The 18305-nt window shown below is 39.5% G+C and overlaps 1 protein-coding gene across 1 annotated transcript in view; it reads left to right on the top strand.

Annotated features, from left to right (window-relative positions):
• EYS (eyes shut homolog) overlaps positions 1 to 18305 on the top strand; it is a 938397-nt gene that overhangs the window by 731330 nt on the left and 188762 nt on the right. The window contains exon 37 of the mRNA XM_069804576.1: positions 8557 to 8786. Coding sequence (XP_069660677.1) covers positions 8557 to 8786 — 230 coding nt within the window. The remainder of the gene's footprint in view (positions 1 to 8556; positions 8787 to 18305) is intronic.

Genomic DNA, 18305 nt, shown 5'->3' with positions numbered 1-18305 from the left:
TTGCTGTAGGGAAAAAAAAATGATTAAATTGTAAACAATAGCTGGCAGCAGATAACAGGGGACACACACACACACACAGGCGAATATCCAGAATTGAACTTTGGAATTCTCAAACAGAAGCCTCCTGCTTGATAGCTGCAATCAGTATGAGGTGGTTATAAATTTTGATCATGTCTGGACCAAACAATAGTAGCACATCCTGAAGCCTCCAATTAATAAAGAGGCAGGAGATAAAAGCACAGTTTAGGAGGCCAATCTCACATCGTGCTTCTGTACAGAGAGACTATTTTGATTGGGAAAAATGGGTGCTGGGGGTTCTGGAGAGAAAAGTGAGTGCTGAAAAATAAGAGCTCCTGAAAAGAACATGTGGTCTTGGACAAAAGATGGGGGCCAGGAGAGAAGGAGGTAAACCCCTTGGCTGGAGGAAAGGTCCTGGCAGCGGGGGAAGGTACGGAGGATGAGAAAGGTGGACGGAGGTGAACACCGGGGGATGCCCAGGGACTGCGGCTGGGGACAGTCAAGACCAGTTACTACGAGCGGCGGCTCCGTGTGAATCAACATGACTTCCCGCTCGAGCAACCTCCCCGCTGGGAAGGAAAGTGGGAACCGAGTGGACGTCACGGGGCTTCGGGTGGAGTGAGATGAACAAGCAGGGTAAAACCTCTGATCTTGGCACTTCTTAACTAAACCCCAGTACCCAGATCCACCATGGGCTGGTTTTTTGCTCTCTCATCTGTGACATGAGCTTTATTGACTATAAAATCCTTTTTTTCCTCACAGAAAAAATGTACATAAAGGCCTATTATTTTAGTTCCTTATCCGTTACCTTGTAAAATACTGTTTAGGAAGTTTTCAGTGGTATATTTTTTCACTCCATCTGTTAATATCATGGGGATTTTTTGACCTGTCATATTTACAGTGTTCTTCCTTATACACTCAATGAAAATGCAGTAATATTTTAATTAAATGGCAGATTACTGATGAATAAATGATGTTTGTGTTTATGCATGCCAGCCATTCTCCAGCATTAAGATATAATTAGAAATTAAGTGGAAGAAAGACTAGATAATACATAACAGTACTCTGCATTTTTAACTCTTTCTGTACTAATAATTTCTACATGTCTGTCTCATCTTGCTTGCAGGCCAGCTTTCATGGTAATTTCAATAGTGTATGATACAGAATGCCTTTTTATATTCCCATCTCTCTCCAGTCATAGTCTTTGAATAGCAAAATGCTTTCCATCCAGCAATCTTAATTAATATTTATAAAGCACTGTAGGCCTCCCCTACTTCTGTCATGTAGGCAAGACCTATTTTCAGCACATGGGGACAGAAATGGAAAAAAGAGTTTAAGGGCTGTGTCTGTGAAAATTATTTAGATGCCTAAACTATTCTTATGCGAGACACCTAAAACCAAAGTATGTACTCTGAAACCTGCATTTTATCCGTGATGTAATCGGGGTGCATTGAAGTTTCAGCCTGCCAAAGTGTGTGTTCCCGTGCATTTCTGGAAGCTCCTTGATTCTCTTGAGAGTCCCCCTCACTCCTGTGAGGGTCTGAGAATGCCTCTACTTGTCCTTCGCACGTGTATCTCACAGAGGGCAAGGCCTCCTAGGCACGCCCAGAAGAAATTGAGATGAGACTGTACAAGACTTAATCAGTGGGGGGACATACCTGCTTTCCCTTTTTATTCTTCAGATCAGTGGTAAGAGCACTGTTCTGGTTTAGCAGATGCTTGACTTCAGTTGTGTCCTCAGCTCGATGGAATTATAAACTTGCCAGCCTGCTACCAGAAGTGCTGTAAGAACTCCCCAGACCAGTCCCGTGGTCTGTTCTGTCCTGCATGGAACAAGCATTCATTGGGTTGAGTGGAGAAAGGAAAAGTGTTCACATATGGTTCCCCAACCCTTGGGTTAGAATATCCATCTGAGTACAGACTGGGATTTTTCCACTGTATCAATTGTTTTTTTAATATACCTCTTGAAGCATTTCGTTTTCTTTCTTGGCAAAGCAGGGCTCTAGCCATCTGGAGAATCTTCCCTGTGGGCAAAGACCAAAGGTTTGGCTACAACAGTCCCGAGAACGACAATGCAGAAGTCTTGCGTGAGGTGAATTATTATTTAGGAAATCAATTGCATGTTCAGGATCTAGAAGTGATTCTCCTTTATCCATCACAGACACATTGTGCAATAATATTCCATAGGTAGATCTTACATTTTGGAGTCTAAATTATGGATGGTATCACTGACGTGGAAGAACGTCTTCAGCCCTTGAAGCTAGATAGAAGCTATGGTAAACAGCAGTGACTCCATTCTGGAATTGTGATTTTTTAGATAGCTCTCACAGCAATCTCTGTTACAGGAACTCAATTTACCCAGGACAATTTACTCAGGCTTTTAGGACTGGGACAGAGTGGTTATATTCTAATCTTGCAGAGGTTTTTCAGAAGGACAACTACAGTGCCGTGTTAAAAAAAAACATTTCTGATCCGCTGAGAGAATCTTCAAGGAGGGAGTGAAAGTATTTTTCCCATTCAAAGCCACTGGTTTCAAGAAACAAAAGTAGTTGCATAAATCAACAAAAAGATGCAGTACTCGGGCATTTAAAGTGCTGTTTTTCTAAACAGCAGCTAAGATGAAACTGGGAAGAGGTTTTCTAGCTGTGACAATTGGCCAACTGTAAAATGGAAAGCTGAAGTTCAAGGCAGATCTGAGATTGCTTAAACTTCAGAAAGTTTAAGATTTGCACATTGGTCCACTCAGTGCTCAGTAGTTTTGATTGCTCTCCTTTTTTTGAGTTTAATGTTTGGATAAAAGAAAGTCAAGAGGAGCTTATAAGGGAGGATGGGGAAGGCTATGAAACAGCAAAACCAAGCCAAAGCAAAGATCAGTGTGAACAATTGAAAGATTCAATGCTCGCTCACTTCTGCAAGCAAGCCAAGGAAAAAGAGGAGTGGATTTGGTACAGAAATTCAGTTCTAGCAAAACCATTATTTGTCATGTGGTAAACTTAGGGACTGAGAGGGTTTTTTTCAAATATCATCTAAGGAAAACTCACTTTAATGTCTTGTTTAGGAAGGCTTTTGCTATTAAACTTTCAACATTAAGTATTGTTGCTGCAAATTCTGTGTCATATTAACTTATTTATCTGTTGCAAAGTCTATGGAATCTACATACTTTAAAGCAAACAGAACAGGAGTATGTCTCTCAGATTGTGTATTTCCTTTCCCTCTTTCCCCTTGCACCTATCTTTCCATACCTGACATTTCTTCCCATATCTGGCACTGCTATGCATCCCGGAGTTCATAATTTTTTCTTTGGATCTGTAAACTGAGCTTTCATGAACTTCATTATATCTGTTAATTGCATTCTCACATCCTTGGCTGCATTGTATATTGAATATATTATTTGCATTGCTAAGAGTTTGCACCATTAAATGAGATGCTGTGTGTGCAAAAGCAGTTGCAAATGATGTTATACCAACTGCGATTTTTTAAATGGAAAGCTGCGACTACAGTATCACTGAGTTCTGCTACCAAATGTTGTGCCTAGTAGGAGGGAGAAGCTGGGCTCGTAGCCTGGAACTTACACTGAGAATTGAATTTTTTAAAGAGATACGCCTGATCATAAGTCATCTCTATTAGGAAAACAGACACCTGATTCTTCCAAATCAAACAAAGACTCGGATGCGTGAGGAAATAAGATTCAGATATAAACTGCTGAACAAAAATAATCCCTCTCTGGTATTCTTTTAAAATGTTTTCTCAATTACTGTGTTGAGTGATTTAAGTGGTTTCTCCACTAGGGTAAGTGCACAGATATGCTGTTCTGCGGATTCATTGAAATCAGTGAAATGCCACATAAAGTATTCTTCTTGAATGGTTGTGAACAGTGAAATAAACAGCCTGTAGAAGGCTTTGTTCATTCTTACCAAATTACATGCAAGGTACTAGGGGTTTTTTTCCTCTTTAAACCAACATTTCCATGAAGTGCAGTTGTTTTCAGTTTTATAAGGTTCTGAAATTACATTCTACCATGCATGCTAATGCCCTTGAAAAATCTTTCTTTTGGCTTCAAAATCTGAAATATTTGCTTAAAATAATATTCTGTCACAACCTAAGAAAAATGCCATGTACACACTTCTCCACTGAAGAAAACTGCAAATAAAAGCAGTTGCTTCCCAGCACAAATTACTTTATTGACAAGCTAAAAATACAAACTTCCTTATCACACTCCTATCAGATAAGGCTAAATCCATTACTTCAGTAAGAAAATGTTAAGTGTGTAAGTACCAGAAGATATAGGCAGTGGAGATGTTATCGTATCGTTGGGACTCCCGTGCCGTTGCATGTCTCAGCACCCTGCTTGATGGAAAAATGTCAGGGTGCTTCTGTAGACACGGCTGCCACCCGCCTGAGAATGAATTACTTTGGGGACAAGTCTCCCCTCTTTGCAGGTCTCAGTTTGAAGTCAATTATACAGACAGATCACCCCTACGAAAAAAAAAAGTTCTTTTCTTCTATTTAGGTGGCATTTCTTGCATTTCAGTTTGTGTCCCTTGCCCCACTCCCAGCAGGAAGAGTCTGGCCCCATCTCTTGCCGTCCCCTCTGTGCAGGTATCTGCAACGCCAGGGACCCCCCCGCGCCTTCCCTTCTCCAGGCTGGAGGGTCCCGGCTCCCTCGGCGGGGGTTACGCCAGGCTCAGCCCCTGCACTGCTGGCTCAGCGCGCAGCCGGCCTCCCGGCTGGGGTTTTAACTTTTTAATAGTTGCCAGCTCTTTTTGAAGAGGGGAGGAGAGCAAAGGGGAGCGCAGGACACCGTGGGTTGGGCTGTGTGTGCTTTTGGTTTAAGCACATGACATCCTTTGGTTTTAACGGCATAACATCGAGCGTGAACCCCAAGTGCTATATTGGGGCCGTTCAGGTGATCGTACATCTCCTGGAGTGGTAAGGAATGTAATATAAAAGCAACAAGACTTCAGATTGCACTAACATCTATATTTAGTCAAGCATTTCAAACTTAGATACACACAGCTATGAAACACAAGGTTACGGGCCTTTAAAACTCAGCTGTTTGAGCTCATTTTAAGATTAAAAACAACGTGTTGATGCTTGCAGCAAGTTACGAGATCTCCGTGTGCATTATTGACCTGAGAGGCAGCGACAGGCTGGGGAACTGAAAAGAAAATAACCCGGAAAACGGTGGCCTCGTTGCGTAGTATCAGTGAATCGAGTTTTTCCCGATTTACTTTTGTTACGCTTTGTCAAAACTTCTAACACCTCAGTTACTAAATTGCTTCAAGCCCTTCGCCGGCTCTCTACTCAAACCCGCAGCAGCGGCGTGAGTGGCTCACGCGCGCCCGCGGACCTTCGCCCGCTGACCCCCAGGAACGCTCTCCTCCGCTCCCGCGGGAAGGCAGCAAGCCGAGGGCCAGAGAAACGCTGCAAAGGCTGGCGCCCTGTGAAAGATGAGCAAGTGAACTGGGGAGAAGTCAACCCGTCGGGGAGCTGGCCCTTCTTTCTTCTCCGCGGGTTGGAACGTCAACCAAAAAACGAAGCGAGGTTGGGTTGCTTGCGCTCATAAAGTTTCATTTGAAGCACGCTCCTGTGATTCTATTTTAGAGAAAAACAGTAGCTCCCTGTCAGAAAGGGGATGTGCAGCTTCCAGGGATGGAAATCAGCGCTTGCAGCCGACGCGAGAATGCGCGCCCTGCCAGTCGGGCGGATAGCCCTCTCCTTCAACCCCTGACAGCAGCTGGGACAGCTTCAGAGGAGTAAATTTTGCAGGATTATCTGTCATTAAAGAAATGGTCTCTGTAATAGCTAGCAGCGAGAGCTTAGTTTATGCCCTGATTCTTCCCCAAGTTTTATTTATTTTTTGTTGGAGTATTTTTCAGAAGGAACAGAAAAATCAACCTCAAATCCAAGTAATGGCTCCTAATAAATTTCTTCTGTAAATGTCTGATTCTTTATGTAACCCTACGATTAGTTCAGAGTTTCTCAAACATTTATGTTATGTTTGGGGAGAAAATGAAGATGTTAATTTTTTTTTTTTTTTTTTTAATCAGTGGTTGTAATCTCAGCAGCAGGTGACTAAGCATTTTTAGTTTCCTGTGCTAGCCTGGTAAAAGATAACACACACATTAGTGCACTCTTAATGCTGCTATGAGTGGAATAGCCTATACGAAGATCATGTTAGTTATTTCCCTTAGGAGAAAAGGATGGTTATAAACCCAGCAATTTCTTTGTTGTAATTCTGTTCGTACAAATGGAAATGTTGTTATTCTATTCGTGTAAAGGGAAATAAATGGGAAGTCACTTATTTTCTTAAAATTCCAAGCCTCTTATTAGCAAGTCCTCAGCCTCCAAAATCTTTCAGGGATTAGTTTTCAGCCTTCTTGTGGTCTGCCGTCTTTTTGGATGCTTCTCTCTTGTATAAAGTGGATGGCTTTTAACTGCCTTGAAATCCCTGTATCCTCATTTCTAACCACCCGTGTGTGTGTGTGTGTGTGTGTGTTTTGGCTGCCTTATGTTCTGGATGCAGTCTGCGCCCCTGCCTCGGTATCCCCTTCTAATGCCCCCTCATCGTAATTGCTCTGCGCGTCTCCTCTTTGCCGTCACATAAGCCCTGTGTCCCCTCTGTTCTTTTCCAGGCTCTGCTCCTTTCTCAATTCCTGTGCCTTTCTCTGGGTCTCCATCAGTATTTACTTTGCCCTGAATTATTTCTGTCCTTCCTCTGTCCAGCTTCTTTCCTTCCTACCTGCCTCTCCGCGTGTATCATTTTCTTTGTACAGGTGCTGTATTGATAATTCAGAGAACTGATTTTTCAATAGTGACATTTATAGACAACATAATTACTTGGGATGTGTTATATGGTTTTCCTTCAGAATATTACGAAGTTTGTTAGTATTTTCTAAAATATGGATTCCAAAAATTAAATTATTAAAATCAGTTTTCAGGTTGTCATGACTAAATGGGACATGTAAAAAATTTGGAAGCTAGTTTTCAGAAGACGGATGCCTGGCGTGGTGAATGCAAAGTCCCACTGAAGGTGTCCCATCACACCGCTATGTCCCCATCCACCTCGCTTCTGCCGTCACACTCTGCTCTCATGATGCATCATCCCTTTCAAATGCTTCTTTTTAAGACATACTCCAACCTCTACAACATGGTGAAGCAGAAGTTTTAGCTGCTACAAGAGCAGGTGACAAGGAGAGAGGGGAGGGTCCAGCAGGGGCCAATATATGATTTTTTTTTTTGTAAAGCAGGTTTATACCATTATTTTCACCAAAATAAGTAACAATTTGGCTGTTGCTGTTTAACACATTGCCAAAAATGCTGACTTTCCCCACATGACGCCTGTAAACCATTGTATGAAGTATTTAATTTCTATGTTCTGTTTTGGCCAAAATGTTAGTGACATTTCAGTTCAACCTAATCTCCCTTTCTCTTATATGATTTTTTTTGCACAACATTAAGACATAAGAGAAATACTCAGAAAGCTTAAAATTACCAATGAAGTAAAAATATTAAGGTAACTTATTAGGTTACTGATGCCACATTTCAGAATTAGAAGTTGCTTTCCGGAAAAAAGTAGAACCTCTTGAACTTCATAAAATGAAAGGAGAATGACTATCTCTTATGTAAAATTTACTGAAAACGGGTTTTTTAATTGTGCAATCTTATTAAACATTCATGAATCTTCTTGTGACTTTTGATTCTTTCGCTTTGCCCTCATCATAGTATATTTGTGTGACGCACATAAGTTGTTCTGGTTGGTAAACAGATAGCCTTAAATTTCTACGGTTTTAGTGAGTCACAAGTTTGGCTCTATGAATAAAACAAAAAGCAGTAATAAGCAGAGTTGATAATTAGGACAAACAGGTGGTATTGCTAACTAATTTCTAGCAACTTTGAGATAGGAAATAATTAAAAAGCAGGCAACTGATTAACATATCAGTCTAGTAGCTAATGTGAGAGCTCAAAAATTGAGAAGAGAGATAATGTCATTCTGAACAAGAAAATTCATGGGGAAAAATGAAAACAAAAAACCCTCACTTTCTCTCTGCCCCCCCCCCCTCGCCCCAGTTATTTCTGTCAATTAAAAGATACTGAAAAGATACTGTATTGCTGTACTAAAGCATTTTCCTTCTGCATGCGCATGCTTAATCTACTTGTATGGAAGTCATGTCGTCTAGAACAGCCATACGAAACTTGGTAACTTCAAGCAATAAAATATTTAATAATACAAGACATATTTATTTATCACTCCATCGTTGACGTCCACCGAAAAGGAATTATGAGAGCACGTACAAACTGTGCTATGTGTGTGGAGATTATTTCTTCCTCCCTCACAGGGAAAAATATCTTCATTATCTTTTTGCTAGATTTCAGGATGGGGACTCGACTGGGAATTACTAATGTACTCACATTTTCTTAGATATAATATGAATTTCTAAACAAAAAAGCCTACTGGTTTTAAGTGAAGCTGAAGTGTAGTGGCAAAATTAGGTCTTGTGGGTTTTTTGTTTCGATATGTTGTCTCTCTCCTTTCAGGAGTCCTGTATCCACACATCTGTCAACAGCATTCCCTGTGGTTTCTTCTGATGTGCCCAAGTTGCCTGAGCCTGTTGTGGCCTCTCAGATTTCCCCCAAATTGCCGTCCATGTGCCAGGAAGGACTGTGCCATAACGGAGGGACTTGTCATCCTCTCGCTCTGCCTACCGGGGCCGCCTCGTTTCGGTGCGACTGCCCGCTGCACTTCACCGGTCGGTTCTGCGAAAAAGGTAGTCGTGGTTCCTTCTTTCTCTATGAGTTGTGAAATGCAAGTCTTAGGCTTCTTTGAAGCTGGGAAAGGGGGAGAGGTGATAATAATCATCATGTTTCTCTGCTTTTCATCCCAGTAACTGTTGGTAACTCAGGAGTAGATTCATTGAGTTATTTAGAATAATACTTGCAGCGTAGAGATAGGTGATAGCAGTCTGGCACACTAATAGCAGGCTTGAGTTAATGAAAAAAAATACTGTATTATTTGTGCAAATTGTGCACAGTGTTAATGCCTGTTATGCAACATGGTATTTCTGGGACAGAAGAAAGTTAACTTACAAAAATATGGAGATTTCCTCAAAAGGTTATATGTTTTCCATTTCTACAGATTGGGGGGTTTTCACCCCTATGCCTGGTCCTTTGTTGAAAAAGGCTTTTTTTACTCTGTAGCTCATTTATACTTCTCTTGTACTACTGTTGCTCATAAAGTACAGATTAGTCAAATGAACATAATTTAATCAGAATTTGAATAAAAAAATAATTCTTTCAACAATCTTGCTTTCTTTGTAAAAAGAACCAAGGCTATAAGACAAACTGATCAACATTTCTGTTTTGTAATTGTAATTATTTTCCATTACTGCTTTTCAGAAAGTATTTTTCTATGACAGATTTTATAGCTGGCTTCAAAAACTGTTTTAGTTTTTAAGGTACAAGTGGTTATAAATGGCAGTGGATAATTCTCATAGTATTAAAGGGCATTACTGGTGTACAGGAAAAGAACAAAAAAAAAGTCTAGATTATGGTTATGTAACTGTAACATCCTCCAAATGAACTTCCCATAGTATGAAATACAAGCAACTAGAGTTAAAAATGCCCTTGCAGGACTGCCGGTGTATCTGAGCTAACATCACCTTGTATTGCTGTCTGAAGGTAGGTCGTTACACTCACTGTACATGAAAGCAATCAATAACTGTGATCTCAAAAAAAAAAAAAATTGTCACGTGTTGCTTAAATATAAGGGAATATTTCACCTTCCAGCCTTTCCCAAGTTTATAATAAATTGAATCATATATTTTCAAATTTTCAGTGTTAAAACCAAATTCTGTGAGTATCTTCTATGCATTTGGTATCTGGGCATACTCCATGCACTTGCTTTCAATATATGGCAGCTGTGCAAATTGCAGCATAAAATAGCGGAACCAAAAAAGCAGGTTTTCTTCAAGGATAACAGATTTAGTTACCATTCAGTGTGTGTTTCAATAAAGTATTTTCAATATTTCAATAAAATGTTTTCTTTATTTACATACATTTCATGTGCCATAATTCCCTTCTGTACTCCAAAGACTGCAGTTGGCATCCTTTGTATCAGCATCATCGGCTGACAGTATTTTGGATGGGAGCAGGTTTTGGCTTTTCCCAAGGGTTTTGCCAGGACTAAGCCATGTTAAATTTCAGCAGGAGTTTGCTAGACAGCCTGTGGTAACAGGCCGTATCAGCGTATGTGCAGAAGCAGGCTGTTGGGGGACACCTTGTCTGGACTTCCAGCGGTGTCCCATCGCTGCCGCCTTCTGACCTAGTCTTACCTTCCAGGTGACCTGTCGGTCCCCAGGAGTCTTCTACGGTTTGGTGTTTTTAATGAAAACTGACATAATCTGTGCCAGAGTTGTATTACCTGGGCCGAGTGCTTACGTACCTCCCTGTGCCACAGACTTTGGTGGAAGTACCTTCTGGTCCATTGACTGACACAGCTATTTTTGAGTTGCTCATTCAAAAAAACATCATCCTAAGCTGTTTTCTTCTTTGAAATGGGATGAGTGGACTGTCTTCCAACTACATTTCCAAGGGAATTTCATGTTTGTCTTACCTGCGTAAATGAAGGGGTCCCCTTCTCTCTCTTTCTGTGACTTTGTTTCAAAAATGATGTGTGAAAATATGACTGAATTATGACTACCTAAAGAACAGATTAAAAGCAGGGGACTATTAGAATAAGTTGCAGCTGTAACCAAAAACTCTGATGATTAGGACTGAAGCATCCTACGTTAGACACACAGGTAACTATTCCATTCAATAAAATCAGAATCCAAGCCTTAAAAAAAACCTGAAACAAGTAGCCCCTTTTGAGGATATAACCTCAGCTGTATAATCATATCATCCTTTTAAGGGTTGGATGTCTAGTTTCCATGAGATATCTTCTCTTTTTTCCTAAAATTGGAAGAGATGCTATTTGCTTTGCTGAAGCTTGCAGGTGTGCTTGATGAGGAGGTTTTAACAGCGATCCGTTTTTCTGCATAGGATGTCTTTTAATAGTTCTGGCACTGGGAGAAGAACATTTCTTCTTCCCTTTGTGTGGAGGAGACGAATTCAGGAGTTGCTCTTGTCACAGAGTTCTGCTTTTACCCTCTACAGCCCCACCATCAACAGAGGGAACAGCCACCTCCTTGGTGCCTAGCGCTCCCGGGTCGGCCGGGGCTGCGGGACGGGACGGGCTCATCGGCAGCTCGCGGGGGCAGCTGCAGCCCGGGGCGCGTGTGTCACGCTGCGTCTTTGTAGATCAGGGTCAGATTTGATGTATCCTGTATTTAGCGGCTGAAAAGTAACTGAAGCGTGATGTGATCTTATTTAATCCTGAAGTTGCACCGAGATTGATGATTTAGCGTAATGAGACCAGAAATTGCCCAGCTGAACTATCATTATAAACCTTCGATATTCAGGGATCAGTTCGTCAAGAAGTCTGGAGAGAACTCATAATTACAGGAGATACAAGCATCTGTACTCATTTTATAATTATTTACTATAGACCTTGTAAGGGAGAAAGTAATTTATCATGTATGCAATCCAGAAACCTTGTTCCCATCAAGGAAATTGTCTCTTGACTCCTTAAAGGTAGCTGCGATCTGTTTTAATCATGCTGTAACGTATACCCGTACGTTTCATAATATATACTTATTAATCATCTTAGTGATTTACCTTGTACCTACCATTAATTAAATTTCAGCAAGAAAATACATTGTAGACTCAACTGGCGTAGTAACAGTCAACACGGCATAGCACAGGGTCTTACCTACAAACCCCGTGTAGGTATCTTGGCTTCCTTAGAATGCGTGCACTTGCTTCTTTCATGTCTAGGTTAAGATACACCACTTTTAGTCTCTTAGTAACAACTGCGTATTTCTTACAGCGTATAAGACTGTCTTCTAGGGTGAAAGCAAGTGAATGCCATTATCTCAGTTATGTTGTTTAACTTGATAGTATGTTATTATAGGCAATATTGCATTTACCTACTCGATTGCTCCTTAACTAACTCATAAACTCCAGCAGGTTGTTCTGCCCTTACAAGAAATATGTTCAAGTCATAATTGTCATTAGGGATATGGTAGGGCAAAGCCAGTTTATTTAAATTCATAGTGTATTTACTCTAGACAATCAGATACCTCTGATATCTGAAATGCCTCTAAATGACAATTTTGAAAAGTGGAAATCTATCTCCATTTTTCTAAGGAAATAGAAAACTATGGATACAAATCAGTGTATTTGCCAAAGTCAAACTGAAGCTATCAACACTGAGTATATGCCGAAGTATACAAAGTGAGGATTTAGTCTAAAGTATATATGTGAAACCATCTGAGGCCTCAGTTCCCTTTAATACTGCTTTCAGTATTTTCCTTTTTTTTTTTTTTTTTTGCTACAAATTACCAAAGTTATCTGGAAATGAGAAGTTGCTACAAGCTTTATTTTGAAAGCTCTAACTTTAAATGCAGCATAGAAAATTTGCCGCCAGTGTAAATTTTATCCTTATTACTGAGTAGTGAGTGCTAGGTCATACAATAGAGGGGAGGACTGTGTAGATAGGGAATACAGTGAAGGGTAGACGGTGTACTCTGAGCTACCTTTTTTCTTTTTCGGTTCTGGGTAAATAAGGTTTTTGTTCTCCTATGAAATATATCGTCCTTTCCTCCATGAAACAATTCTTTATTAGCTAAGCTGTTGTATCTGCTTCATTGTGAAATCCCTGCACACAAGTGGAAAAAACGTAATGCTTCTGCTTTAGCATGAAGGCAGATGGTTGTCTATTACTGTAAAGTTCATAGCAATAGGTTTGGAATATCACTGTCTTGCATGTGCAAAGAAAGTATGTCCCTGCCTGTTAATTATAAGATTAACATTTTTAAAGCCTCCAAAATTTTTAGTATTCTGTAAAAGTTTTATAAATTGTTCAGTAGAAAGAATACTCAAATGTCATGTGTTAAAAACAGGAAATCTGTTTAATTTGACATGTTGCCTGTGTATATTCTGTACATCACTTAAAGGTCAACTCCTTTGACAAAGCTGCAAAACCAGAAGTGAAATGGGAGGCGCTTACAGGCATTTATCTTGCAACAGCCCCACCTGGAGACTTTGCTACATTTGTTCCCTGGGACACACTTGTTGAATTCCTGATTTGTTGAGCAATACTTGATAATATCACCCCGAACATTAGAGGTTTCTTTTACTAGCAGCTTTTCTAGACATTGTTCCTAACTTAACATTTCTAACTTGTGTCATTGACTAGTATCATTCATCTCAGACAAGCTGGTTTTTTTTTTCTTTATGTATTTGGTTTTGAAAATAAATGTAATTGGTCCCATTTTTGTGGTTTCAGCCATATTTAGAACAATCTCATGTCTCTTATAGGTCATATATCTATTTAGCTCCTTAATAATATTCATACTGTGTATGTATGATTTTAAACAAGTCTGTGACAATTTCCATCAAAAAGAAGGTTGCAGAAGTGGGAATCGCACAGAGAGGTGTGGGTGAGGAAGGACAATTGTGCCGTCACCTCCGCATTCAAGTCTCAGTTTGAGGTACCCAGAAAGAAAAACAGGACACCGTTACTCCATATCCTCTGTTTTTCCAGAGTTCAAGTGTTCTTTCACCTATTTTGTCCTCCCTCAAAATGATTCATAACCTTGTAGGACTCTGTGAGCAGAAAAAAATATGCGTTTAGAGGTATGTATAAACTTCAGTAATTAATTTGATGTCATAAACCACAGCCAGTGTCTAAACTCATGAGATACCTATTGATTTCCCATAAAATGCATTTATCTGTGTATGTAAAACTTTCACATACGTTCTCTAGCTTTTGGGCTAGATTTGAAAAAAGTATTAAGGTTTCCCTTCAGATTTAGAATGGTTTTTTAGAGGATAAATTTAAAAATTAAGAACACAGTAGGCTAGTTAAGAACAAACAAGGATTTAACCAGAAGTTAAATGACTGTCTATGTTGGCTTTGATACACTAGTTGCCATTACAGCAATTTTAAAGTCCTGTGTAGGAAATAGCCAGCCATTCCCATACAGTTTACTTGATACAACAAAACTCAACAGAAGTGTTGTTTTGATGAGCAATGCAAAAAGGAATTACCTAAATTAACTTCAACGTTCTTCTCTGCACTTTCAGTCATGGATGTAATCTTGCACTTTGGTATGAGACTAGGCAAACCTTGTCAAGTGTTATTTGCTAATGCTTCACGGTACCCCATGTCTGTGAGTAATCACATCAGCTGCGCCATCACCTGGACTTAGCATATGGTCCCTACTTTTTCCTTGTTAGTTCACAAAATCATGGAGAAGTTTTTGAAGATGTCTAAAGTATCTCTGATCCAATCTTGACATCTTGTTTTATCAGTTACTACATATCAGGTTTTTATTTTAATGTAGGTTAATTTGTTGAAGTGTTATTGAAAACAAAGGAAAACAAGGATTTTGAGGGAAGACCAGCTGGGTTCACAAGGAAGTGGCAAAGCAGTTTTCAACTAATCCTTCTTCCGCCCTCCTGAACAGTTTTGTAGAATTTTACCAGCTCAAATTTTTATCAGCTCAAAACAACCTACATCTCAAACCCTTCTAGAGGGCTTCATGAAATGGCAAAGGAATGTGGCAGTTTTCTATGGTTATTAAGACTAGATTAAAAATGTGATTAAATGAGAGCTTAAGATACACCTTAGTTGTACCTAGAGGGAAGATAATGAGAATGAGCGAGCTTGTTGAGATGGGGAAGAGCTCTTCAAAGCACCAAGCAGCTCTAGTCACTGCGTTCCTGTCTCTGTAAAGCTATTTATCATTGCAACTGCCTCCTACCCCCAAACCATGAGCTTCAGAACAGCTATAGGGTCTACTGCTATAGGGTATACTATACAGCTGTAGCGTTCCCTTACTGAACAGAGAGTTGATATATATTTCACAAGTCTGTTCTGGGAAAGACCATTATGGACCCTGTTGGGCTTTAGTTGCTTTGAAAGGGTACAGCGAAAACAGTGATAGAAAAGTTTTAAACAATTGCCAGTTTGCTAGTACCTTCTCTGTTTTGCATTCACATCCATTCACATCCAGTCATGGGCCATTTAAAATAAATAAGTATTGTTTTTAAGTATTGTTTTTAAGTATTGTTGAAAGATTTTTTTTTTCATTTGTATGTTATTAAAAATGAGATAGTTGTAGCATTTTGTTATAAAGGCTTGCATGGATAAGCAATTTTCAAGAAGATCCCCTTTTATTTCTTGGAAAAACAATTGATAAAAGCAGTAGAAACCTCTTACCTCCTCATGTAGATCAGACCTGTGAAATTTTGGCATTTCTAGCATTAGACTTCTGAATCACCATTTATTTAATGTGGATGAAAGTTTTCTTGTCATAGTAATCTTTAGGAGAATTGAAACAATTTGATAACAAACACTATTTCGGACAGGAACAGATAACAGAAAATGAAATAATGGCGAGTTTAGAATTTGTGGGGAACAAGCTTTCTTCCCTTCATTTTCCGCTTGAAAATGTCGGTATAAAAATTGATTGTTTCTAAAGCTTGTAACCTATTCAGTTGCTAATCTCCCAGCTCCTTTGAGTCATTTTTCATTCAAAGATAACCATTGTTGCATAGGTGAGAAATACTTGCTTTTTTTGTTCCTTTACTTCTCCATTTATGGCATTTTCTGGAAACACCTTCTTTCAGTAACTCCTGAATTGCTGCCATTTGTTCTGTTGGTGCTAATTTGCTGATAATCAAGTCATCTGCGGAAATGTTATGTGTCTCCCCAGGCAGTATGGCAGTGCTTATTTTCTGAGCTTGACTCATTTGCGTTCTTCCACAGGAAATACCATGTAATAAAGCAGGTGAGGTATTAAATAATGTCTTTGAGCTTTATTACGTGGCCTGTAAGAAAGAGATGTAGAAGACTGGGTTTGCTTTTATAGCACAGAATAAACAGTAGTTAGTTTGGCCTTTTACCAATGAAATCACCTGTGTTACCAAGTTAGGATAACAGTATGTTGTGCTGCCTTGACATTTTGATTTCAAGAATGCCGCGATTAAAAACAGAGGGTCAGAGGGGATTTTCATTCCGGGATGCGACGGTGTGCAGCTGCTGGTCCGCTCCCAGACCGCTCTCGGGAGCTTCAGCTGGCGGAGAGCGCGAGGCGGACGCCGGGATCTCTCGGACCTCCCTGAGGCGTCCTGCTCAGGGACGTGCCAACTGGCAGGTCCTCTCCCGTCACCTCCCAGAACGAGAGGTCATTTTGGGAGGACGCTGGCTACTTACGTGATGTGCTTACAGAGGAAATGGCTTTGCCCTTTCCTGGAGCGTGAAACCCCACGGGATTTCTAATGAGGAGTGCCTGACATTCCTTTTCGCGCATCTTCATGGAACACTGGTGCTTGTGTTTGCATAAAATCTGAAATTATTGTTGTTTAAAGGGGAGGAAAATTTACGATACAAATGTTAGGAAGTCGCTGTTTTGAGGGTCCTCAGACAGCAAAACTGCCTTTGAGGAAAAGAAGTCAGCTTCTCTTATACAATATAAAAAGCCAGTTTTTCCTACCACCACTGTAGTTCCTTTACATTTTTGTAGTAACAGTTTCTGGTGATAAAATGTGCAAGTAATTATATAGCAAAAACATTTTAGCTACCCAGGAAATTCAGGATTCGAAAGGTGAATTTCCTAGTAGCACCATATACTTATATAGTTACATTCTACATGTGTGTAGATCGATTCTGTGCCAAATGTGTGGGAGGTTCGAAAGCTTGGGAGCATGTAGAGTCCCCCTGTGTTTCAGTGGAATTAGTGAAAATATTGAATACATCATCAAACAGAGCAAAGAGTTGAGGCATTGCCCAAACAGAAATTCAAGTTACTGTCAGATTTCTACATTCTGTTAGATTCACATTTAAAACAGGAAATTGCATAAATGAAAAGAATTTTCCTATGTGAATTGTATTGCCCTGTATCAAGAATTTTCCTTAATGAATTATTTAACCCTGTAGAAGACAAAATAAACCCACTGTATTCCAAATAAATAATAAAAAGTCTGGCATATTGAATACAATGGAAAATATGCAAGTATGGGAAATAAAACCAAGAAACTAAAGGCAAGCATCCTGTTAGCGTCTACCAATCATAATGGAAAACTATAGATTCATGACTTCCAAAAATATTTCCAACACATGGCATTATTCTTAATACTATCTTACGGAAATAATCATAGCTGCAGTGACTGTTTCTTTTTCTTCATATGAACAACCTGCTTCAGTAACTGGTGAACTTCATCAAAATAAAGAGCATAAATCAACCAAAAATTTATATGAGTAAGATATGTACAATGTGGCAAAGCACAGCATTTAAAGTTTCTTTTAGAGTTTTCCAGCAGAAGCCTGGTCCCTATTGGACACCTGTCTCTTCACATACATTTTCTCATATAACAGGGAATATGCTATTGGGGTTTTTTTTGCAGCACAGTTGCAAAACGAAAAAGGTTTATCACTGCAGGTTTCTCTGAGGTTTAAATTATGGAGTTGTTATTTTAACAGCAAAAACCCCCATAAGGTGGGAGTATTCCTACTAAATATGTGTGTACTTCTAAGTGTCTTGTTAAGAGCATAGTAGAATCAGTATGTAAGCCTCTCTGTTCCTGGAGATTCTTATATAGGAGTTTTATAGGACCTCCTATTATGTTAATTCTGCTCTTGATATAAAAGCATTTTAAATAATTCATAAAAATATTAATGCACAGAAAAGGTGCAAAAAATAAGGATTTCCATGCATTAAAAAAATCTAATATGAAGGGACATTTCATTCATTGCTCTGTGAAACCCAGGAGACTGCATAAATCTCTTCCTTTAAAGATGAATCCAGACAGGCTCAAGACAGGAAATGATGAAATTCAGTTCTAGATGATCAGAATCAGTCTCCCATTTTTTGACATTTCTGGAGACCAACCTGGGTGCAGTTGAGAATAAAAGGAAGAATGTCAGGCCAGATTTAAAGCCTGAATATTTCCATGAATAATCAAGATGCTGATGCTTGAGGGTCTGAAATTTATCCAGAGATGCTGGGGAGGGGAGGGATTTAAAAGGAATAGTAACAATAAATTTTGCCAAAACAGAACATTGTGATCCAAAATATTGGCTCAGAATATGTTTGATGCAAGGGTCACCCTTGCTTTTTTTTGTTTTGTTTGTAAAACAACAAAGAGTTAGTTTCACGCGGATTTAAGTACATTAACAAGGT

Source organism: Haliaeetus albicilla, chromosome 17, assembly GCF_947461875.1.
Source record: "Haliaeetus albicilla chromosome 17, bHalAlb1.1, whole genome shotgun sequence".
NCBI lineage: Eukaryota > Metazoa > Chordata > Aves > Accipitriformes > Accipitridae > Haliaeetus > Haliaeetus albicilla.
The sequence above is the reverse complement of the archived record's forward strand: the minus strand, read 5'-3'. Positions and strand labels throughout refer to the sequence as shown.